The sequence below is a fragment of the Maniola jurtina genome, chromosome 3 (genome assembly GCF_905333055.1).
Source record: "Maniola jurtina chromosome 3, ilManJurt1.1, whole genome shotgun sequence".
Classification (NCBI taxonomy): domain Eukaryota; kingdom Metazoa; phylum Arthropoda; class Insecta; order Lepidoptera; family Nymphalidae; genus Maniola; species Maniola jurtina.
In genome coordinates, this window is record NC_060031.1 from 7991589 (window position 1) to 8016419 (window position 24831).

At 39.0% G+C, this 24831-nt stretch overlaps 2 protein-coding genes across 3 annotated transcripts; one reads left to right on the plus strand and one right to left on the minus strand.

The window, feature by feature from the left end:
• Positions 1 to 1567: 1567 nt before the first annotated feature.
• LOC123880851 (carboxypeptidase A2-like) lies at positions 1568 to 21561 on the minus strand. Of its 2 annotated transcripts, none has more exons than XM_045929200.1 (9): positions 20682 to 21561; positions 16799 to 16993; positions 16437 to 16696; positions 15519 to 15728; positions 14617 to 14806; positions 14082 to 14232; positions 12222 to 12411; positions 3186 to 3332; positions 1568 to 2044 (listed from the first exon to the last, which is right to left on the minus strand). In XM_045929200.1, exons 1-9 carry the CDS (start codon positions 21370 to 21372, stop codon positions 1826 to 1828), a joined length of 2253 nt encoding a protein of 750 aa, XP_045785156.1. In that variant the 5' UTR covers positions 21373 to 21561; the 3' UTR covers positions 1568 to 1825. The 2 variants fall into 2 exon arrangements, with proteins under 2 accessions (XP_045785156.1, XP_045785157.1); XM_045929201.1 differs by having other exon boundaries at positions 1569 to 2044; positions 20694 to 21561.
• On the plus strand, positions 4381 to 7296 carry LOC123880872. Its single transcript, XM_045929242.1, has one exon. The coding sequence runs from the start codon at positions 5325 to 5327 to the stop codon at positions 6180 to 6182; it is 858 nt and encodes a 285-aa protein (XP_045785198.1). The 5' UTR covers positions 4381 to 5324; the 3' UTR covers positions 6183 to 7296.
• Positions 21562 to 24831: the final 3270 nt, after the last annotated feature.

The following is a 24831-nucleotide window of genomic DNA, read 5'->3' on the forward strand; positions in this document are numbered from 1 at the left end:
AGGAGATCCCTGATAAATAATTTAATTTGTAATTCAATAATATTAGGTTTTGGGTCATTTTTATTTATTTATTTTTATTTTTCATGTATCAAAATTGTAATTACAAAGTTATAATAAATTAAGTTACATTGGAAATGCTTATCTCTAAACAGAGATTTCTACCAGCTTCCCTTTCATCACAATTTTCAATTTTCTTCACCAAATTTCAAAAAAAAATTAGGATATATCACCTCTACTTATGTACCTATTTAGTCGATGTATGCCCGACTAATTAGTTACAGACCTAAAAATTTTTAGATCTGTAACTGGTTTCATCTACGAGCTAGTGACCTGTGACACACGAACAGCTGAGTGACATTAATAGGACTCCGTTTTAACATTTTGCCCACGGAACCCAAAAAATGCCCGAAGCCGTACCTAATATCAGTCTTTTCACCCTAAAATAGGGCGAAATCGCTAAAAGTGGAAACACTAAAATAAACCAACCAATTATAGACTAAGGAAAAAATTACTGTCAACTGATTATCAATGTCAAAATGATAACTAAATAACTGTCATCATAACAAAGATCTTTTGGCACTTGAATGACATTGACAGGAGGGCGTAGTTGTAGAACAAAATATTTCTATGCTGCAAATAAAATCTCCTCGATTTTAAAAAACATGTCGAAAATTTCAATATTGAAAACGCAAATTTTATCTTATTTTAACTGAATGAGAAATAGGGTAAGCCGTTCCTGTTCCCACGGCGAGAAAGAATAATAAAAATCATTGATAAGCCATGGACTTGCAACCTATCATGTTTACTTGTTCAAATACTACTATAATATAATATTTTGATAAGAATGCAGACACATTAATGCTACGCATCGATGATGCTACCTAATCATATCGTGTACCTAATTATATCGTGATCATATGGTGATCATCATTGACGAATAAAGATTCGATTTTGTCACACTGCACTGAGTAGAAACGGCTAACGGTACCTTGATACAGTAGATACGGGTAACTTTGATATACCATAGCTGGAAATTTTTCCCAAGGAAGGTATAGGTACTAAATAAAAATCGAAATCGATGGAATGCCATTGTAAAAGCTTGGTATGTTTTGTGGAATAAAGTATTCCCAGAGGTTCCTAAATAATGTACACTATAAAAAAAGGTAAATACGTAGCTGTATTTTTTTAATCGGTGCTACCGTAGGTACAATAATTTTGGGTAACATTGTAAATGAAACATTTAAAGTATAATCATGGATTTTCCTGTAAGTCGATATTCATCCGTGAGCCATCTGAATTTGATACGTAGTAGTAATTATACTATCCTTATAATAATAATCAATACCACTCACATCCCACTCACCCATGGGGCCCATGGGTGGGGAGGTGAGTGGCAGATTCCATGGCCCATGGCTATTTTAATGGACATGGCATGGGCTCAAATGCCAATAAACAGCACGGATTAAAGATTATGATAGCCATTAAGGGTTGATTTAAAACCACTTTCAAATTTACAAATATTTATTTTTAAGTTTATTAAAATTAACCTTCTTCCACTTGTATACCAATACATATTCAAATAAATGCAAATCCAGATATTAATAAATATAGGAGTTTTAATAAAATACACCTACCGATTATTGAATATCTGAATATTCATTAAATTCTATTAGGAACGTCTAAGCTAAACTATATTTACACATTAGAATTTAATTATCGTATTAATTGCTATAAGTATTCACTAAAATACAACCAAAATACAATCTTAAATACCTACATTTTCACAACGTACCTACCTACGTGGATTAAAATCGAAAATACAGTTTTATTTGAACCCGGGTGATAAATTATCTACAATAGCTCTAACAGCCTGCCAGGTTTCGCGCGCTGTGGACACTATTTGCGACCCTGGCAAAAGAAAGCCATAGGGTCCAAAAGAGTCCCGCAGATCGACGTGATAGGAGAACTTGATGCCAGCGCGCGCTTTTGCCCAATCATGAGACATTCCTGAGGCTGGTTGTCTGATTTCTGCTGCCGTTCCTACCTGTAAATAAACGAAGTAAGAAGTTAATTATTATAATTATGTACATAAAGATAAAGGTATAAAATACCTATTTATTACCTCGGTAGCTTGCAGTGTAGAAAACATAATAATATAATACTGCGCATTGCCATTGCATAAAATTAGATCTCGGCCGGGCTAGGGTCTAGTCACTGAGACCGGTCCCAGACAAAAGGGATTTGTTTTTGAGACGGTAACCAACGTAGCTAAGTATTTATGCTAGTAAGCTAAGTATATTTTAAGCTACGGATAAGGAACCCTCAGTGGGCAAGTCTAACTCGCACTAAGCTCGGTTTTTACATGCGAAATGCGCGCTAACTAAATAGACTATCAGTTACCGTGTTTTAGTACGCCTTTTTGACCGAGCGATTGTGGTACGCGAAGCTATAAATGGAACTGGGTAGGTTGGTACAAAGTCGACGTCTAGAAAACTGGCCTACAAAAACCGACCAAGTGTGAGTCGAACTCGCGCGCCGTGGGTTCCGCACCTACCTTGGAAAGATACGTGTAATTCTTTTGTTACTTATATAATTAAGTATCTCCAACAGCAAATTAAACTACCTACCTAAGTTTGTAATTTTATTTGATAATTTAAGAAGGTTCCAAATCCACCTTTAACTACAAATTAATGACAATTTAAGGACCCTGAATTAATATAAGTTAATATAAGGGGTTTTCTGGGGGGGAAAATATTGATGAACGATTTTTGGATTTTTTCTTTTCGTTGTGCTGTGAGACCTTGCTTCATGATTCTATAATTTATTCTTCATCGGGAAGTAGGTACCTAACCAAAGATTTTGATTTGTTTTCGAGTGTTAGATAAAATAAGTACTTAGGCGGCATAAATTACTGTATTTTTGATTGTTTTGGCTAGAAGCTCCAATGGACTGGAGACCTAAGTATTTTATACTTAGGTACGTCTTGAGACCTCCGAAGACACGGTCCTGAGAAAAGGATCTTGACGACAGACGCACTGACAACAAAGTGATCCTATAAGGGTTCCTTTTTTTTCTTTTGAAGTATCTACCTACCTTCAGAACCCTAAAAATGACATGTATCTAGGTATCTACCTATCAAGGTATAAATCGACCGAAAAAAAGTACGTGTTGGGTGAAAGCTTTACCTGGTAATTAGTTCCGTACAAGTCTGCCAGAGCGGCCGTGGCCAGCTTGCCCATCTCCAGCAACACGCCGTCATCGGCAAAGGACGCGAGCGAGTGAGAACTCGGCAAGAGCCACGCTTGCGAGTACGCATGCATGGTTAAATAAACCTGTAATTAAAAATAAGTACCCATCTAACTACGAATGTAGGGTATATAAAACCAAAGGGAAAGTAGTTATTCAGTACGATGCGATAGTATATTTTAATTAAAAATTACGCACCTGTATATCTACAGATTCTAGGATTTGATTATTTTATTATAACAATGAAAATATTTTACTATCACAAGTAGACAAAGATATGTATAAAAATTAAAAACTAACCTCGACCCAACCCATTTTATTTTTAATCCACGTTAAGTTACAGTAGGTAACATTCTAGGTAGGTACTTTATAGTCTAAAAACGCGAAAAAAAAGTAAGTAGAAAATTTCAGTCATAAGTACTTAAATGTCAAAAAGATTCGTGCACCTATTAGAACTCCCGAGACGGTCAAGCACGTAGATTTGTTTTGCTTGATCAAACTGATTGATGTGAGTTTCAAGCAAACGGCACTTCTCTCATACTTCTACACTGGCCGAACGTCGCGTCAAGCAAAAATATAAAATCGCGCATCAATCACGCGTCCAACACGTAAATAATATGCACTCAAACTGCAAGCATCAAACAAACTTTGTAAACGGTCAAAATGCTTGACTCTAGCAAAAATCTACGTGCTTGACGTGAAGCCGCAATGACCGTCTCGGGAGATCTTTGAATTTAGAGTATTCGGAATAAAAATGTATCTATCTACGCCGCTTTACGCTTAGTTGAAAGGGAAAGGGCATTCATCATGGTAACATGGTTTATGTTCTTAAAAATACCCTAAGTAGATTGTAATAGGTACCCTAAATAGTAATATAAGAGGTAAGTACAAGTACCTTTTTACACTACTAAGTACAGCGGTTTTAACATGCTTCAAATAACTGATTACCTACTATATAATATTCAAAAGTACCCAAATACTTGTCGAAAGCTTAGTAGAAAATCTTCGAAAGTAACAATGTGGGCAAATACCGTATTCTGTCACAATTTCCCGTACAATGTGCGGTCTACCTACCTCGGTTTCGAGCGAGTGATAAATTGCCTCGCCAGTGCTCTTCATAGATACATGTGTGGCGACTGCAACAATTTCTGAACGCAGCCGTCACTCACAACAACTGACGTTTCACACATCTGACACACACTGTCACACGGAGATACTTTTTTACCGCTCTTGGCATGTTGACTCATGCGAGATACATTTTCGGTCTAACTTTAGTAATTAGTAAAGCTAAATATAATTATTACTACATAAAACAGCAGTGTTATTATTGGACCTCGATGGGGGTCCACCGCCAAATTGGTGACCCGACGCGAAATGGACTACACTGCCGAAGGCCCTATTCATTGTACTCGTTGGCCTTTTTGCCCCGACGATGTCGCTGATGACTGATCGTGCCCCCGGGATTGCCCCGGCTCTTGCCCGCACAGCTACGCGGTCTGTGGAGTCGCTACTGATGAGTGGACCGGCGAGAGATGTCGCCCTCCGCTGCCAGTAACAACTAGTGACGAATGCTTCGCTACCTGCCTGGATACTTGCCTGGATAACAGCCGGCCATCTACTCTGCCTCGCTGCCGCAAATTCAGTGCATAAATAGTGTTGTGCTTTGTCTTGTGATCCCTGTTCCCATGTATATAACAAACTAACAAACCTTTGTTCTAGTGCTTAAGGTAATACCTAACATTTTATATTTTGTGTCTCTTACTATAAATACTAGGTTAAAAACTGTCTTGTGTACAAGACAACCTACTTACCTAGGTAACCTACTTACCTATAATGTACATAACTACTTACCTACTAGAAAATGTGTTTATTGTATATACTTACCTTAATAACTTTAATACTTACTATGAATATTAATTGTGCTTGTATATATTTCAATAACATTAATCTTTTTCATTTTTAGTACTAGATTTGTAGGCTAGGTGCTAGATTTATGTGTTTGTTGTAAAACCATACGGCTTGAACGCTTTTCTGTGTTTGTTTGTCTGTACCTATATATTCGGGGTTGTCATTTAACCATGGCCGACAAGGACATGGAGGAGAAGTTGAAAAAGCTTTCTGAAGAGAATGCTGCGCTGCAGGCCCGCCTCGGTGAGAAGTCTCAAGTATGTAAGGTGACGGCCAAGATTCCTCCTTTCTGGGCGCACAAACCAATCATATGGTTTGCAACAGTGGAGGCTCAGTTCGAGATAGCTGGTATTATCACCGATAGCACTAAATACAGCTACGTTTTAGGCCATTTAGATCAAAAGTATTCACAAGAGGTAGAGGACATAATAACAAACCCTCCCCCTATTGGTCAGAGGTATACCAGACTTAAAGATGAACTCATAAGACGGTTATCCATGTCGGAGGAGGAAAGAGTCCGGCAGCTAATCTCGGATGAGGAGCTTGGTGACCGAAAGCCATCTCAGTTTCTGAGACACCTACGCTCCTTAGCGGGATCAGCCTTGTCGGACGAAAACATCCTTCGCCAACTATGGATGAGGCGTCTCCCACAGCAAGTGCAGGTAGTAACTGCCTCACAGTTGGAACTACCCTTGGATAAGCTTGCGGAATTGGCAGACAGAGTGGTCGAGGTTACTAACCCGAAACAGGTGTCAGCTTGTGCTACCGCACAATCCGCACCATCTACCTCCACCTTAAACACCCTGATGGAAAAGGTGGAGGAGTTAACAAAACAAGTGGCAGCTTTGTCCTCCCATAGCCACTCACGTAGCCGCTCCCACAGTCGGGCCAAGCCGTTCACTAGACCGACCACCACTAGAGATGGTACACCAGTCCGACCTTGCTGGTACCACAAAAGGTTCGCATCTAAGGCAACGAAATGCACGAAGCCATGCAATTGGTCGGAAAACACCAACAACAGTCAGTAGAGGCGGCTACTGACTGTTCAACTGCCACCTCTAGCCGTCGACTATTTGTAACAGACAAGTCTTCCAATATCCGTTACCTTATTGACACTGGATCGGATTTGTGTTGTTACCCTCGACGCCTCATTAAAAGTATTTTGCATCCCGCTGATTATAACCTGAGCGCTGCAAACGGAAGTACCATAAAAACATACGGTACTATTCAGTTAGATTTAAACTTAGGATTAAGACGTTCCTTTAAATGGAATTTTATTATTGCAGATGTTGGCATACCAATAATTGGTTCTGATTTCTTGTGTCATTATAACTTGTTACCGGACTGTCGCAACAAACGTATCATAGATGGGAACACAAAACTGACTGTTTGTGCCGTTCTAGCACAAACAGAAGAAAACAGTATTAAAGCTGTGTCTTCTAGCAACACACCTTTCTCTGAGGTACTTGCTGAGTTCCCTGATATTACACGACCCCCTGGCTTACCCAGGTTTGTAAAGCACAACACAGTGCACTATATTAAAACAACAGAAGGTAATCCGGTATCTTGTCGACCGCGCCGTTTGGCACCCCAAAAACTCATTGCTGCCAAGCAGGAATTTGAGAGTATGGTGCAGTGCGGCACGGCTCGGCCTTCAAAAAGTTCATGGGCATCTCCTTTACATTTAACTACAAAAAAGGACAAAACTTGGCGTCCATGCGGCGATTATCGCGCCCTGAACGCCAGGACTGTCCCAGATAGGTACCCCATTAGGCATATCAACGATTTTACCAACAGCCTTGCTGGTTCTACTGTTTTTAGTACCCTGGACCTTGTCAAAGCTTATCACCAAATACCTGTCCATAAGGAAGACATTGCGAAGACAGCCATCGTTACCCCGTTTGGCCTCTTCGAATTTCCTTTTATGACTTTTGGTCTGCGAAATGCTGGACAAACTTTCCAGCGGTTCATCGATGAGGTCACACGGGGTCTCGATTTTTGTTTCCCATACATTGATGATGTTCTTGTTTTCTCCCCAGATGTGGAGACCCACAAAGAGCACCTCCGGGCTCTTTTTAAACGGTTCCAAGAGTATGGAGTAGTAATTAACCCATCCAAATGCATTCTTGGAGCAACAGAGGTTCTTTTTCTTGGATATATCATCAATGTTCAAGGCACCCGTCCCCCTCAGGACCGTGTTCAAAATTTACTTGATTTTCCACCACCTGAGACAGTGCAGGCTATGAGGAGGTTCCTTGGCATGCTAAACTTTTATCGCAGGTTTATTCCCCATGCTGCACAGTTTCAGGCACCATTAATCGACGCTCTTGTTTCAACCAACAGCAAAGGTTCTAAACCATTTCCATGGACACCTGAGCTGCTCAAAAAGTTTGAAGAGTGTAAGAAAAATCTGTGTGATGCAACGCTGCTTCAGCACCCCATAAGTGGTGCAGCTTTAGGCCTCTTTACTGATGCATCTAGTATGCACATCGGTTCCTGCTTACAACAGCTACTTGATGGAGAATGGGTTCCTCTCGCATTCTTTAGCAAGAAACTCACTCCAAAACAGTCAGACTGGCCAGCCTACTACAGGGAACTTTTGGCGGTGTACGAAAGTGTACAACATTTCCGTCATATCCTTGAGGTTCAGCACTGCACAATCTACACTGATCATAAGCCGTTGTTGTACGCTTTCGTACAACGTCGCGAAAAACTACCTCCCGCTCAACTTAATCAACTATCTTTTATTAGTCAATTTAGTACTGATATTAAATACATAAAAGGAGAAGATAACGTAGTGGCTGACGCTCTGTCACGAATTGACGCCCTCGGCCTTGAGCAAGAGTATGAAGCTCTTGCCAAAGCCCAGGACGATGACCAAGAGCTGCACAAACTCATGCTTTCTAATTCATCCAGCCTTAATTTGACAAAAGTCAAAATTCCTGGCACTGAGATAACCTTGGTTTGCGACGATTCAACCGGCAAATTTCGACCCTATGTACCTCCTAATTCTCGACGTATGATTTTTTCCAAACTGCACAATTTAAGCCATCCAAGCGCAAGAGCGACTATACGCCTTGTGTCTGATCGGTACGTGTGGCCATCAATCAAAAAAGATTGTCGAGAGTGGTCTCGCACTTGTGACGCTTGTCAGCGTAGCAAAGTGTCCAGACACAATTCCGCTCCACTCGGCAATTTCAGTACACCGACTGGTAGGTTCCTGCATGTCCACATGGACATAATTGGACCACTGCCTGTCTCGGAAGAATACCGATACTGCCTGACGGCAATCGACCGAGTAACCCGGTGGCCAGAAGTGTGGCCCATGCGCACGACCACCGCGGAGGAAGTTTCATCCACTTTCACCCGTGAATGGATATCCCGTTTTGGCGTGCCTTCGGTTATAACAACGGATCGGGGAACTCAATTTGAGTCCGATTTATTCCGCCGATTAATGCACAGTTTTGCCACAAAACGGATCCGCACTACGGCTTACCATCCTGCCGCTAATGGAATGATAGAACGCGTTCACCGGCAGCTAAAAGCCTCATTAATGTGCCACGGAGATTCATGGACGAAAGCTCTCCCTTTGGTTCTTTTAGGAATGCGTTCAGCTTTTAAACCAGATGTTAACTCTACTGCTGCAGAGCTAGTATATGGAGAAACACTCCGTCTCCCTGGAGAAATCGTGGTCGCTGCTCCAGACCAACCCAGGTCTCAGGATGTTGCCGATTTCGTATCGCAATTGCGACAGCACATGTCTAACATCCGGCCAGTGCCAGCATCGCGGCATTCGCAACGGAATGTCTTCCTGTTCAAGAATCTCGAAGTGTCATCACACGTTCTTTTGAGAGATGACGCTGTACGGCGCCCCTTACAGCCTCCCTATACCGGGCCATACAAGGTGCTGCAAAGATCATCGGATAAAAAAACAATCACTATTGACTTCAAAGGGAAACCTGTCGTAGTGACTATTGACAGAGTGAAGCCATACTTCCACGAAGAAGTACCACAGGAAGACCTCTCTACACCGGCACCTTCAGTAAACTACAGGACCCGTTCAGGACGTATGGTGCATTTTAAAAAACCATTTGACATGTAAAATTTTTATTTTTATTTTTTGTCGTGTGCCTATTTTTCTCCGTAGGGGGGTGGTGTGGCGACTGCAACAATTTCTGAACGCAGCCGTCACTCACAACAACTGACGTTTCACACATCTGACACACACTGTCACACGGAGATACTTTTTTACCGCTCTTGGCATGTTGACTCATGCGAGATACATTTTCGGTCTAACTTTAGTAATTAGTAAAGCTAAATATAATTATTACTACATAAAACAGCAGTGTTATTATTGGACCTCGATGTGGGTCCACCGCCAAACATGAATCTTGCTATTTTCTCTAGGTAGGTAGGGAGGCATATAGGTGTTAGGTTTACGAATTTTTGACTGAAGGCTCCTACATAAGTCACTAAACACAATATAGCATAAGTACGCACATCAGTGTTAATTACTAAGTAGGTATAGGTAGGTACATAATTTACAGAGTTAGTTGGTTCTATTTACATTAATTAAGCTTTAAAGAGTGCATATAGGCGTGTTACGCGATGTGTATTATACCTACACGGCGTCAAACTACGCTGCGTTAAGACTGGAGTACCTAGGCATGCCGCTGTGCCTAGGGCATACCTAATACGTTTTTCGCACTAAACTATTTTAATAGTAACTATCTAGGTAATAAAGAATCTACCTACCGTAAAGAGTAGTTGAACTAGACATTAATTGACCAATAACCAATTACCTACGTAAACTGCAAGCTGTGACTGCAAGTAAGTAATCGCGTGAACGTCAGCGCGACATCAACATAAAGACATTATTAATAAAATGTCGTCGTCGTTTATTATATTACTAGCTGTTGCCCGCAGCTTCGCCCGCGTGGATTGGTCAGATCCCCTGCAGCATCAGGATTGAGGAGTTGGACTCCAATTTTTTTGCGAAACAATGTCACAAAGTTCCTCTATCGATTAAAAAAAAAATTACGCAAATCGGTTCAGAAATCTCGGAGATATCGGTGTACATAGGAAGAAAAACACAACTCCCTTTTTGAAAGTCGGTTAAAAAGTAGCCTATGCTACTCCCTGATCAATCCTCTACTTGTCTGTGAAAACCCCGTCAAAATCGGTCCAGCCGTTCCAAAGATTAGCCTTTTCAAACAGACAAACAGACAGACAGACAGACAGACAGACAGACAAAAATTTTTAAAACGTGTGATTCAGTTAAGGTATCGTTCAAATAACCCTATGAGCTTAATATGAGGTAGTTATTTCGAAATTACAGACAGACACTCCAATTTTATTTATTAGTATAGAAGATGCCTACCTACTGCGATGAAAGAGCGGTGATAGCCGATGTGCTTAAAACTTCGGCCTCCAATTCGAATCGTCCGTGGTTCGATCCCGGGCACGCACCTCTTAATTTTTTGGAGTTAGGTGCGTTTTAAGCAGTTAAATATCCCTAATATTGTGAGGAGACCTGCATGCGTTAGAGTTAGGTGTGCATAGTCTGCTAATCCATACTTAGTCAGTATGGTGGATTATGGCTTCTCATTCTGAGAGGAGACCCGTGTTGTTGCTCAGTGGTGGGCCATTGATAGCTTGAATGGATGATGATTAGACAGTAGGTAATCAAAAAAAGCAGGTACGATACTAGAATTAGTTTAGGGAAACCCCAAAAACTCTTCTTCACATGTCATTAAAAAGCTATGTTGAAAATATTAAATAGTTAGATATATGCATTAAAAACTCATCTTTAAATCTGAAGTGAAAGATAACCATGTGAAAGCGTGTATAATTATTATTACTATTTTATAGCTCAACCCACTTATAAGGGTCGGGACGCACGGGCGGGCGGTTACATGACCGGTGGCTAAATAGCCGCCTCGATTTATCATACTTTAAATGTTGCATTTGGGCAAACATACTCGTATAGGCTGTTTGAATCGAGACACCTTTTTGACCGCACGCCGCACCCGCGGTCAAAAAACTGCTTGTGCGTTTCAACCCTAAGATAGTAAAATGAAGATACCTAATCATCATGACTGACTGAACACGCAATCTCATCTCGGGCCGAGAGTAGAAGTACTATTATACATATTAAACTTATTTTGTGGTGTAGGTTGCCTAAAGCTGCTACTTTTCTAGGTTCTAAAAGGTTCTTTTTTATTACCTACGTTGAATTAAGATACCTACATACAATCTATCTAAAGCTATGACGCACGTACTGTGAAAGCGCAATGACATGGTGTTTCTAACGCTAACCGCTAAAAATATTTTTGTTCACGGAATGTACCTATCAAAACTATTAGTAAAAGTAGGCGCGTTTATTACATCGTGAAGCATCAGCTAATGTATTAGTACTTAAGTGCAAATTAAAAATAAAGCCTGCCAAATTATCTAACTAAACACTTAAAAACTCATTACCTATCTACCTAATTAGCTAAATGGCTTTATTGTGCATATCATCTATATAACATACCTACTTATAATTATAAAAAGATTTTAACAGGCAAATCGGTAGGTACCAAGGTAGGTACCTCATGAACGTAATCAAAAGATACTTTGTAATTTCTAAGAGTCCATGAGTTCGAAGTCTTCGACATCGTTTATTAACTTTCTGCTCAGAAGATAGGTTTGAGTAGTATGGTGCACAAAATATGTGTGCGCAAGTCGCAAACACAGACCTGTATTCTTTATTTCTTTATTCTCGAAGTCGGATGGGACGGCAATCCGAAACGATCGGAGAGAGATCAGACGCAAGACCGACTGCTTTACGTGCTCTTCGAGGCACGGAGGTGAAGCGGTACCAACTTTCTAACTCCAGGCTGGGTAGAGGTACCTACTGAGAATTTCTTGACAGAAGCCCCCATACCCTACCTATATTTAGCCCAACCCGGGAATCGAACATCAGAAGTTCCGTACTTCGTCACCCGCAGTCGAACGTAGGTAGGTAGGTATGACCGTTAAGACCAATGTATGTTAAAAAGGTTAGGTAGATATAGCATAGGTACCTTTATTTGTCCCCTATGTTCCACCAAGAATTCGGAGACTGCTCGTGTCTCCGGCTCGCTGAAGGGATGAGGGCCGGCATAGTTGTCTGCACAAGGGTCGGTCGAGGAGTCCTTTTCGCCCCAGTGGTAATCCCAGTTGCGGTCCGCGTCCACTCCCACGCATTCCGTTCGGCCCCAGTTCCAGGGAAACCTTCGGAAAGTAGCATTTTGTGTTGGCATAGAGTATGAACATAATTTTATTTACACTTGCAGATCCATAGAAAGCGCAATTTCCAAACTAATGACGAAATTTTGCAAGTTCATGCAATAGGTAGGTACTTAGGTGTTTTTGTAAAATATGGAATTATTTTTTATAATCTTATGCACGCACGCAGCGTTTTGCACACAGTTTTTTATTTTGATTTCTGAACGGGCGCAATAACTTTGTAGTTAGCTTTTGTGACCTGTGGAATTTTGTACACAAACCAAAAACGGACAACGCAATCATTGCTTTCACAGGAAACTAGATAGCAGTAGGTATCTTAGTTAAATACGATGATAAGCCGAAAGCTTCGTCCGGTTTGAGCTCTTTACGCTTATAATCTTTTCTTTCACACTACTCTACATACTGTAACCTACATTTAAGTTTTTTAAACTGACTCGTCTTCTTTACATCCATATTTTGAGTATTAAAGTTGAGATCAACTATTCTGAATCATTACCAAAATATAAGTAGACAATTAATAATATGTTACAGACTACAGTGACTGGAAGGAATACCTAACTACTTCGACAAAAAAATTATATCTTCAGAAAAAGGGATATGGTATAAGAACGCTGCAGTGTGAGCCTGCAGTGCTACATAGAGAAGCTGCTATACCTACTCGAATGAAAAAAAAAATATATACATATAGGTACCTACTACCTAGTGTTTCGCACAGTCTTAGATCAGGGCATGTTTCAACCAACAAATTCGCTTTTCTTCTGGGAAAAACACCATATCCAAATTCTTATTGTGACCACAGACGGGTGCATCATTATTTTGTTAGTGAAATGCGTCCGATTTTAAACAGGTGAGAGTAGAGACCGTTCGATTGAATGATGATTGAATTTAAACAGATTACAAGTAGATATCTTACACATGTTTAAGCCAACCCAAACTCAGACGGAGCTTGCAATTTGTTCAGGTAGGCTGAGTAGGTAGGTAATTGTACGTATAAGGAACGGTACATACAGCAATGTATACAAATAAATACAAAATAAAATAAAAAATCGTGTTCTATAACTAGGTAGGTAGGTACCTACCTGCTATTTCGTCAGAGTGGAATTGGGTTCTGAAAATACTGAGGGAACTCTTTGAATTTCCGGCATAAAAGTATTCTATATCCGTCTCCAGGATATAAAATAACTCTGTACAAAATTTCCTCAAAATCGGTTCAGTAGTTCCATGAAGAAGAACGAAAGTGCAAAACATTGAGTAGGTATTGGGTACCTATTGATTTTTTGTAGGTATTTAAGAACATCATTTTTAACCGATTTCTTATAGTACAAAGATGATGAAATGAAATAATAAGAAATTAAATATAATATTTTATAAAATAAATATAAGTAGTATGTTGTTTAGAATGCAATGGCAGACGTGGATAAATGATTACAAAATGATTACACGTTGGAAAACTTACGAGTGCCTAGATAGATACTATGTTACTAACATTCACTGAGAAAACGATTGCATCATCTAATTAACTTGCATTCACAAGAATCTTACAATGTGACCTAGCAGGGTATACCTAGCACGTCATATTTTAGACGCGTGACTGTGCTACTTAGCAGCAGCATAGCGCTCAATTCACTTTAACAACAGTTTCACTGCTTACTAACCAGCCGACGTAGTAATCATCCGAGTGGTCGGGGCTCCGTGAACGGGTTTTCCTCCAGAGCCGGTCGTGAGTGTGCGAATGCTCGTAACCGTCCGGGTTTAACACCGGCATTATGTAGAAATCGGCGATATTGAGTATTTCTCGATCAGCTCCTATAAAAATACAAAATTGAGAGATGGATACAACAGCTAGGTATCTATTAGGTAACTGCCTATCTACTATTATTTGGAGGAAATTCATGAATGATGGATTAGGATGAAAGCAGCAACTGGTAAGGTGGTAGAGTAACCAACCGCGGTCAGAGCCTCTCACCCGACAAGACACTTTAAAAACTAAATAAATTCCCAAATTACCTCTGCTGGGAATCGAACACGGAACCCCCCGTTTATACGAGTAAAACCACACCGTTCAGCACTGCGCCTAGAATTTTCCGATCATACTTATACGCTTATTTCTAACACAAACCCAATTTATAGTTTAACAACGCCTCAAATACCAGGATAATAACTACTTCTACTAAAGTGAGAATGACATACCTAAGCCTTTTTCCCCTTCGACTAAATTGTGTAATATCCATGTAGTGACAGCAGGAGCTATCCACTCTTGAGCGTGTGCTCCGCCGTCCAACCAGACGGCTGGCTTCAAGTGGGATCGTAACTTCCATTTTTTCTTTTGTCCTTTGCTGATGGAACTTCTCGATTGAGTTTCATTTGATGGTACTGAGATCTATTTGATAAGAACACATCATTTAATTCTTTGCGTTCCTCTCGCCGTTTCTCGTTGAAAATTATGAAGGTTCTAAACATTGATAAAAGTATTTATCGTTTGGACGGCGTAAATTTTTGTAAATATAAATTTTTATTGATAAATTTTGATGTAAATATATATTATATATTTACATCAAAATAATATATATAATATATATATTATTTTTATATTATTAATTTATATATATATATATATATAAATATATATATATATATATATATATATATATATATATATATATATATATAATTAATATATAATTTTTATATATATTAATATTATATATTATATATATTATATATTAATATATACATTTTTTTTTACGTAGAGGAAACATTATATTACGCGATAAAAAAGTAAATAGCTTATATTCCTTGATAAAAGTTACCCATGCAGTCCAAATTCTAAAATTACGACGGTTCATTATTATTGTAAGTATATACTTTACTTATTTATAATTATACAATATATTATATTCATCTAATTTTTACGAATGATTTTTTTAGGCAAGTTTAACGGATAAAAAGCTTGCCCTCAAGAAAACAAAATGTTTCCGCAAAAGTTTTCTTAATCGACCTAAATCTACGCAGAAGTTGTCACGGGTAAAAATACCGGGTGAAGGAAAACTTGCTAAGACGAAAATAATAATGACTTTTTTTCTATTTCATACCTTGACTGCCACTAACGGAAGTCCTTCCGAAGTACGACCCAGAGGCAGAAGTTCAACGATATCAGCATATGAGTGCTGCAGGTATTCTAGATACCGCAATATGTCGGCATATCGATGATAGCGCCTCCATGTCAATGGATGACCATGCAGTTGTTCCAGTTCTATTCTCTGCTTCTTTGATAATTTAGGATTCTCATATGCAATAGCTTTCTGAAAGAAAGAACTTGATTTGCAAAAAAAAGTATTCGTCATCACCAACCCATCGCCGGCTTAGATACTACCATACTACTGAGTAGGGGTCTCCTATCAGAATGAGAAGGGTATAGCCATAGTCCGCCACGCTGGCCAAGTGCAGATTGGCAGTCTCCACGCACCTTTAAGAACATTATGGAGAACTGTCCTAACTACATTGCATTTTTCTCACAATTTTTTCCTTCACCAAGTTAACACAAGTGATACTTAATTGCTTTAAACTCACATAACTCCTAAAAGTTAGAGGTCGAACCCCAGACCTTCTGACTAGGATGCTGATGTGCACTAAGCTACAATTTAAACGAAAATTTCTTGTTTTATGTAAATGGTCTTCGGAAACGTGGTCCAGCCTCCAACAATTTGGATATAGTTGTATTTAACAGTTTTCCAGGTTTATCTCGATAAGAAAACCTTGGAACCTACTTGGATAACATGGTTTATCTGAAACGACTAATAATGAAAATGAGAAAAATGAAATGTTTTACATTCTGAATTTATCTACCTAAATAGATAGTTACCTACGTATATTATGTCTAAGTTTCTGTGGGCTGTGGGAATTCCGAGATAACACCAATCAATTTGAAAGATGCTAGTCTGCTGGGTACAGTATTACTATAATAACACTATATGAAAAAAAAACCGAAAATAATTAGTCATAAAAAATACCTGCAAATCCCAAATAACGACATCAAAGTCAATTTTATTAGATTTTAAATGATCTTTGACATCCATCAGTAAATCTGGTGGAACGAGAAGGTCTGTAGAACTGTTTAGAGATGGAGCTGTCCACCACATCAAGCCGGACCCTTCAGCATCTTCCTGCAGATCCAATAACGAATGCACTTTCCATTGCAAATCTGGATACGCTCGTATGAGTTGATAACCTTTATAGTTTTTCTTAAGTGACTTCTTTGCTGATTTTTTTACTATAAAACAAGGTAGTTAGGTAACAAGTAGATATATTTCAATTTCTAGCTATTAACATTTTATAATGTTACAAAAAAAACTATGTTTTTGTTTTTACTTACTCGTTTCGCTTGCCGTGTTTGTATCAGCAATTTCCTCAGAGTCGAGAAATGATTGGAACCAATTCTCTGTAGAAGTAGTAGGAGGGACAGGAGTGGTAGTTTTCGTTCGTAATTGGTCCCTTTCTTCAAACCATCCGCCGCTGAACCATGCACTTTTCGATCCAACTAACCAATGATACAGCCTGGAGAATATGCCTAAAACGAATAGGTAATGTCAACTATGAGTGTGAAAATCCCGTGGAAACTCTTTACTTTCCGGGATAAAAAGTCATCTAAGTATGTCCGTTTTCAGAATGCTGCTGTCTTATACCAAGTAAGTAGGTACCATTAAGATGCCCGCAACATCATCCATGTGCATTTTTTACCCGACTACGGCAAAACCGAAAGGAAGGGTTATGATTTTTTAAAGTTACGTTTTTTAAACTCTTTGTTTTTCGAGATCGAAGTTAGACTTTATCCTTTTCCTATGTTTAAGATGTACACGTTTTCGCATTTGTAATATTAGTATACTTATTATATGAATATAGATTATGAATTGTCAAACTCGGACCAGAAACGGAGGAAATATTTTACGGGTTTTTCAAGTTCAAGCTGAACCATTTTTCTACTTTTAGTTTTTTCTTATGAAATTAACAAAAGAATTCAATTCTAGGTGTCAATGAAAAGTGCATCAATAGATGTGTATAATTTATAAGTATTAAGTATATATGAGGCTTCTCTGTACCGTACAATGAATAAACTGGCAAACTAATAATGTTAAAGATTCTCTTGCACGGTGTATTGCATTTTGAGCAAATTTATGACTGAGCTTTGTACGTATCTAATTAAAAGGATGTCTATAGAATTACACAGGTATAAAAAGGTGAAACTTTATATGCCAGTAGAACAAGTTACTTTAAACGAGAGCCGGTTGAGGAACGCCGAGAGACATCTTGCGTAAACTACGATCATTTTCCTGTAGGGGAGTGGTTTTAAAGAAGTAGCATTACTTACAATAATAATTATATCTATAACTTATATTTATTGTGGTCGCTATGATTCAAAGCATACGTATGGATATAATCACGCTAATCATTATCCATATTATAAACGCGAAAGTTTGTATGTGTGTGTGCACGTGTGTGTATGTTTGTTACTCTTTCATGCAAAAACTAACTGGACGGATGTGGCTGGGATTGGAGATAGATTATACCCTTTTGTCGTGAGGAAAGTCCCTCATGGATACCACTGGCCACGGGGGAGCACAGTGGTTATGTCGGGCTTCTACCAACTAAAAACCTCACGAAGTTCCATCTCTGACGACGGAGCACAAGGGACCTCGTTACTCCATCAGCGGATGTCCGCCGTAGCAGACCCACCGCTAAGACACTACGTGCCCCCTAACATCGTTAGAGGGATGCCGGAACCACAGCACGCCAACCAACCCGAGGACCACGCTGTGAACGGCGAACTGCCCCGTGTCCATCATCTACAGGTCCTCCCGAGGGCTAGGGTTCGCGGGGAGGGCAATTCCCTCTCCACGTTCCCTATTCTCAACATCTCCCTCGCCCATCACTAAACTGGACAGGCGATAAACCTGTGGGGCAGCCAGTGATTGGATGTGTGATGAAACACTCACTCACTACCAACCACCCAACACAGCCACACCCCCCCGCTCGTAGGGCTATGCCCCATGGGTGCGTCTACTGCGCCCTCTGCTCGGGACACTCAGAGGGACGCGGACAACACCCCCTCCCTGCCAGGTCAATTAGCCAAGGCCAACAATATCTCATGAAGAGAAATTGTTAAGTCATGTTACACTGTCGCAGTCATGGTACACCGGCCCATGCGCTCACATAGGCTACTATTAATCCGAGAAATCAAAGTAATCCCATGGAATTTTGAAAAACCGAAATCGACGTGGACGAAGTCGCGGGGGTCAGCTAGTTTATTATAACAACATAGACGGTCATAGGCTACCTACATATTATCCCGGAAAAAGAAAGAGTTCTTTGGTATTTCTAAAAACCTAAATCCAGACGAACGAGGTCGCAGGCATCATATATAGTTTCGGAGAAACTTATAAGATACCTGTCCTGTACCGTTTATTGCTCTATGAAGTACGTAGGTAGGTAATAAATACCACAACGATCTGTGACTAAAGATATAGATACTTAACGTGTCTATAACTGCAGCTTAGCGTTGTTATAAAATATCTTCTGAGAAACTTTTCTACTTGTAGGTACTAATTACTCTTATTCCATCTCTCAAACCTGCAAGTTTTTCTCCAGGAAAGTTATTGAGATGTCCATAATCCATGTACTGCGAGGTATATCTACTCTGTTAATGTATATGCGAATATTGTAAATGCGAAAGTAGGTATTTATGTCTACTGCTACATTTCAGGGCCCATCCTTTTAACCTTTTGTCTACAAACAAATTGAGCCCTAGTTGTTCCAAATAAAGATTTATTTACTAAACCGATTTTGTTGAAAGTATAAACGCAGCTTGCATCCAGGGGACGGACTTAAGCTATTTTTTACTCCGGAAAATGAAACGGTTTCCACGGGATTTTTTAAAAACCTAAATCCACGCAGTCGTAATCGCGGTCATCTAGGTCTATTGTCTATGGTCTGTATAGAAAGTGGTTATTAGGTAGTTAGTTATCTAGCTAATTATAAAGAGCTAGGTAGGTGAGCTAATCATAAAGAGGATAACAAAATTTATTACAGTCATGGCTAAAACAAAAAGACACACGAGTTTAGCACGCGCATTATGGGATTCTGTATCCATCCATCCAACCATCCATCTTGCCTATAATAAAAGTGATAAAGCTGTAACTGAACGATACCTGTACCTACAATTTTTTTTTAATTGTAGATATAGAACTCAAAACAGATTTTTTTTGTGTCTATCTGTCTGTCTGCCTGTCTGCAACGCTTCACGCTGAAACTACGGAACGGATTTGAACACAACTTGGCAATACCTATAGCTAAGAGGTACTCCGAGTTAACATATAGATAAGGTTCATCCCGAAAATAAATAGGTTTTGTTTTCCGGGACACGAGATCAAATTTTTTGTTGATGAAATGCACAAACAATAGCTTTGATAGTTATAACACTATTTTCCTTTCTTAGCCTGTGTTTTAGCGGGGATAACTTTGTTCAATAATGTTTTTCTTTTTTGAAAGTAGGTAAAGTTGCAAATCGTGGCTAGTGACTATTATTATTTAAGTAAGTGTTATATTATGTTTGCTTTATTATGTATCGTGCTTCACAAAGGTATCTTTAAAAGATAACTGGCTACATGACTCTCATTAAACTAATTAGCAATAGGTAGATACGTAAATAGCTGACTTAATCTAAAATTCATATCTAAAAAATACTCTCACTGCACACAATATTTTACTAAATAATACTGGAACATAGCGTCGCTGCGCATGAAAATTCCGCTATGTGGAAAATCACAAGTTTTCAGGAGACTCTTTTCAACTTTTTTTTTGAAAAAAGTAAAATGCTTTAATCAAAATCACATACTTAGCTAAAAAGATTATCTCTTGAAGTAGCACACATGCTAAAGACCGGGGTTTCTACATGTACACACACATTGGTAACCAAACAAAATGATATCTAAAATGAAAATTCTAAAAACATACATAGCAGATTTTGCATGCGCAGCGAAGATATGTATCGATCGATACATACCTAGGCACTATTTAAATGTACCTATGATATGAGTGGTATTTATTTTAAATTGCTGTTAATTAATTGTGTTGTATCAAAATAAACATTTTGGTACTCACACACTCTTTTTAATAAATAAACAGTAAATAAGGAATGAGCTTTTTTAATACTACTTTCAGGTGAAAAAAATAATCGTGTTTTTGATATAAATTAAACCTACCTACAAACCAACCTGATTTCTCCTGCTTTTTCGATGCTTTCTTTATTTTGTTATTTTGAAAAAAATTTGGTATCCATCCTGGTTTTTTTTGTGAGCATGCCACTTTTTGTTTTGGCACTTTTGTTTTCGATGTGGAACGAACGCTTCGTGTCGTCGAGCGGCGCCGCGTGGTGGTCGTGCGCTGCCGCCTTGTCGTTGTCCGTGGTCGTGGGGATGTGGGCGGGCGTCGAGTGGTCGATGGCCGGGACTTCACCGGCTTCTTCGTGCTAAACCTCGAAACCTGACTCACACCATTCACCCACGATTGCTGTTCATCAACCTTAATGTACATTCCTTGTGGCATTAGCGTATGAGAGCTGGTAAATGTCTCAATAATCGGCGGTATTTTTGTCACATAAAAGTTCGTATGACTCGAAATATTAATAGTGGTTCTAATAACCTTATCATCACTTTTAGTAGTTTTCTTAGTAACATTTAATTTTGGAACTTTACGTCGGAGAAACACTTTGTCATGAGGTTTTGCTGCGACGGGTCGCGGCGGAGGCGTATTTTCATAGGACTCCACATATTCGTCCCAGAGCGTGAACGGGTCTGAGGACTCGGAGTCGGAAATATCGGTAGAGTGTGAAGGCGGGCGGAGTGCGACCGCCGCGCAAGCCAACAGCGCCAGCAGCGCCAGGCGACGCGCCATGTGGTGAGCGTGTTCGCATGGCGAGGTGCGCGCGCACTGTACCGGCGGACGGACTTGCCTCCGCCAGCGCAACCACCTTCCCTGCCACTGCCATAATGCGACGATCTCGCTTTCAACGCACGCACCCACTACGCCACTAGGTCAGCTCAGCCAGGCGAAATACAACTCTCCATCTAACAATAGGGATTCGAATAGGTATAGCTTCATTATCTTTTAGCGCTGGTACCTTTTGTGTATTCCATAGGTATATAAACATTATATATTTTGGAAGTTTTGATCGGAGGAAGCTTTACCTTAAGGAGGCTTTTATCCAAAACAGTATCATCATCATAATACTCATCATCGTCATCATTATCAATCGATAGATTCCGAATGAATTCAGCGGCGCCTTGCGACTCGTTTGATGTCGTCTGTCCACTTAGTGGAGAGTCTTCAAACGCTGCGCCTTCCGGAGCGAGGTTGCCATTCTAGCAGCTTGGGATCCTGATTCTATTATCAGTTTTTCGAGTTATTAGGTACTATATTGACACTTCAGCTTCGCAACCTGTTGAGCTATGCCGGTTACTCTGTCTCTCCTCATTCCTGATTAATTGATAACGAAGAGAAACTCCCATCATAGCTCTGTTCATCGCCCGCTCCATCATGATACAGAATCGGTCATTTCAAAATCCGCATAGGAGGAGTCTCTCCGTCACTCGCTTCACACAAACGTATAGAAAAAGAATAGGGTTCCTTTGAAATAGTGCAGATGAAAATGGCTATGGAGTAGCAAATTGATGCAGCAATTTCGACAACTCTTTTTAGAAAAGTTACCTAACTATAATAATATTTAAAAAAGGCCGTTTAAGATGAAGGGTTCCGGCAGTTACTTGATGCTTTCACGCACTTTTTGAAACAGAAAATAGGTTACAAAAGTATTTGTTGTACATGGGTTAACTTGTGTGACTAACACCTTTGTGAAAAGATGCTTATAGGTTTTTAGTTGTAATCACGCTATGGCGATTTTATTCATCGATATGGCGTTCATTAAAACATTATGAAAGTAAAAATAATTTTCCACGCGTTAACATAAAGCCCACTGGCCCATGGTTTTCGAGATGAGTTTTGCTTAACTTTCCCGTAGATTTCCAAAACGATTTTTACTCTTGTTGTTTCCCACGATGTCCACACGCTTTTTCTAAAGACCTAAGACATGTTCCTTAGAAGTAAACTTTATTTAATTATAATTATTATTAGAATTACAGATTTTCTCTGTTTTGTAACCTATTTGTAACGGAAACCACTTCAACTTTTTTGTTTTAGAACATCAAATCGTTGCTTGAGTGTTTTGGCTGTTTTTTGGCGGTGTCGACATTTTGATGTAACTAATAAGAGTTTACTAGAGAATCGAGAGACGTGACCGGAGAAACTCTTCAAGAAATAAAAAGTACCTAACTACACGGTATGCATCAAAAATCTCAAACTTCTGGAAATAGAAACTTTTTCTCTCTCCTGTGTTGCTAATTTCGACATGGTGTAAGAACTGCGTCGAAATATAAACATCGGTTCTTCGATTTACCAGCAGTGAAAAGTTTTAGCAACAAACGAATAGACAAACTTTCTTATTTAGTACGGATACGGATCGTAGCCTAGGTTTGTTGTTATTGTGTAGAGAAAATCAAAGCAATATAAATAAACAAATCGTAGTAAATAGGTACCTAGGTAACTTTGATGCGTGAAATGTGGGACACATTAAACGGTTGGTTAGATTTCTTCGACCAAGTTCATTCTGGATATTGATAGTTGATACGCTACAATAATATCTCGACACATTTTACGTATCACTGACTAATATTATGATAGTTTTTAAATATTTATGGTTTTGGATTCTCCACTTTATAATGATTTATTTTGAACTACATATTCTTTCACTATGGGCTATAATGCTTTTCCTCGACTCTACGTTCTCGTCCGCATTTTACGTCTACGTTGAATGTAAGGAATAAAATTGTGAGTAAAACAAGTAGATATAGTCCAATCTGTAGTTGCAATATGGTGATTTCAGCAGATGATCACTGATCAGGCAGGATGATTACCTAATTCTGTAATACCTACCACAGGGAAATTATGCCCACGCTTCTTTTGAAATAGGTAATTCATAGAAATCTTATAATTTCCAATGCCAAGACAGATTACTATTGAAAAGTTGCGTGACTGGTCAGCAGTAGGTACTAGGTACTTCTACTTCTATATCAGTACGTAGGCGTCTACTGTATTTTACTTCTCCATAAAATTAATGATTTCGCTTTATTATATACAGTTGTTAGATACCTAGGTAGGTAAGCGTAAACAAGTGCCTACCTACGACATAGGAGAGTTCAGTTTGATTTCCTCATGTTCCTATCTATTAATTTTAACCAGCCAATTACTTCAATTATGTAGGTAATGACATTTAAGTAGGTAGGTATAGTTTGTAATATACATATTTCAAATTAAACGAACCTCCATCAAGACACACTATTGGTTCACCGCTAGGTAGCAGTGACGAACGGGTTTATATAAAAGTTTTACCAATAGCCATCCAATAGCAGAGTAAACTACTTTCGGATTGGATCCTCAATTGATATCTGTCAAATATTAGGCTATACACGGTGTTTGGTAATTAATATAATATAATGACCACACGTACCCATGCTACTTTGATCTGATAAATGCATGCTGAAGTAAAATGACGAAATAAAATTATAAAAATTTCCATACATTTTTTTTTTATGTCCAAGTTTTCATGGCCCTAACGTGCCCTAACTCACTGAGATCGTTGGCCTTGGCCTATCTAAAGATGGCCAACGATTTCAGTGAGCTAGCACGTTAAGGTCATGAAAACTTTGACATAATTATTTTTTTAATTTTGTATGGAAATTTTTATAATTTTATTTCGTCATTATACTTAACAGCATTGTATTTATCCGATCATAGTAGCATGGGTACGTGTCGTCTTTATATGCTAATTACCAAACACCCTGTATAGCCTAATATTTGACAGATATCGATTGAGGATCCAATCCGAGAGTAGTTTACTCTGCTATTGGATGGCTATTGGTGAAAAACTTTTAGACTAAAACCCGTTCGTCACTGCTACCTAGCGGCGGTGCTTTTGCTTTAGATTGGTAGGTAGTTATAGCTATTAGCTACCTATACTATGCAAAAAAAAATCAACCAAGTGTGAGTTGTACTCGCGTAATGAGGATTCCGTACCTTGGTAGGATACGAGTACGTAATTATTTTGCTGTCTAAATTTTATCGGAACTACAGTTCCGATAAAATTTAAGTTTGTAATTACAAAGTTTTATTAATTAGTCATTTACATTTTTCAGTCAGACTTCATGAAGCTATTTGGATCAGTTATTTCTTCGAATAGTTAATGAAATATTTATTTAAATTACTTGCCAAATATTTATTGTAAGTGAGTATAATATTACT

Excerpts from the sequence above, each read along its gene's own strand:
- LOC123880872 (XM_045929242.1), top strand. The coding sequence starts at position 5,325 with ATGGCCGACAAGGACATGGAGGAGAAGTTGAAAAAGCTTTCTGAAGAG.
- LOC123880851 (XM_045929200.1), bottom strand. The coding sequence starts at position 21,372 with ATGGCGCGTCGCCTGGCGCTGCTGGCGCTGTTGGCTTGCGCGGCGGTC. Across the intron at positions 16,697-16,798 it reads AAACACGGCAAGCGAAACGA|TAAAAAAATCAGCAAAGAAG; the intron begins GTAAGTAAAAAC and ends CTTGTTTTATAG. Across the intron at positions 14,233-14,616 it reads CGAAGGGGAAAAAGGCTTAG|GAGCTGATCGAGAAATACTC; the intron begins GTATGTCATTCT and ends GTATTTTTATAG.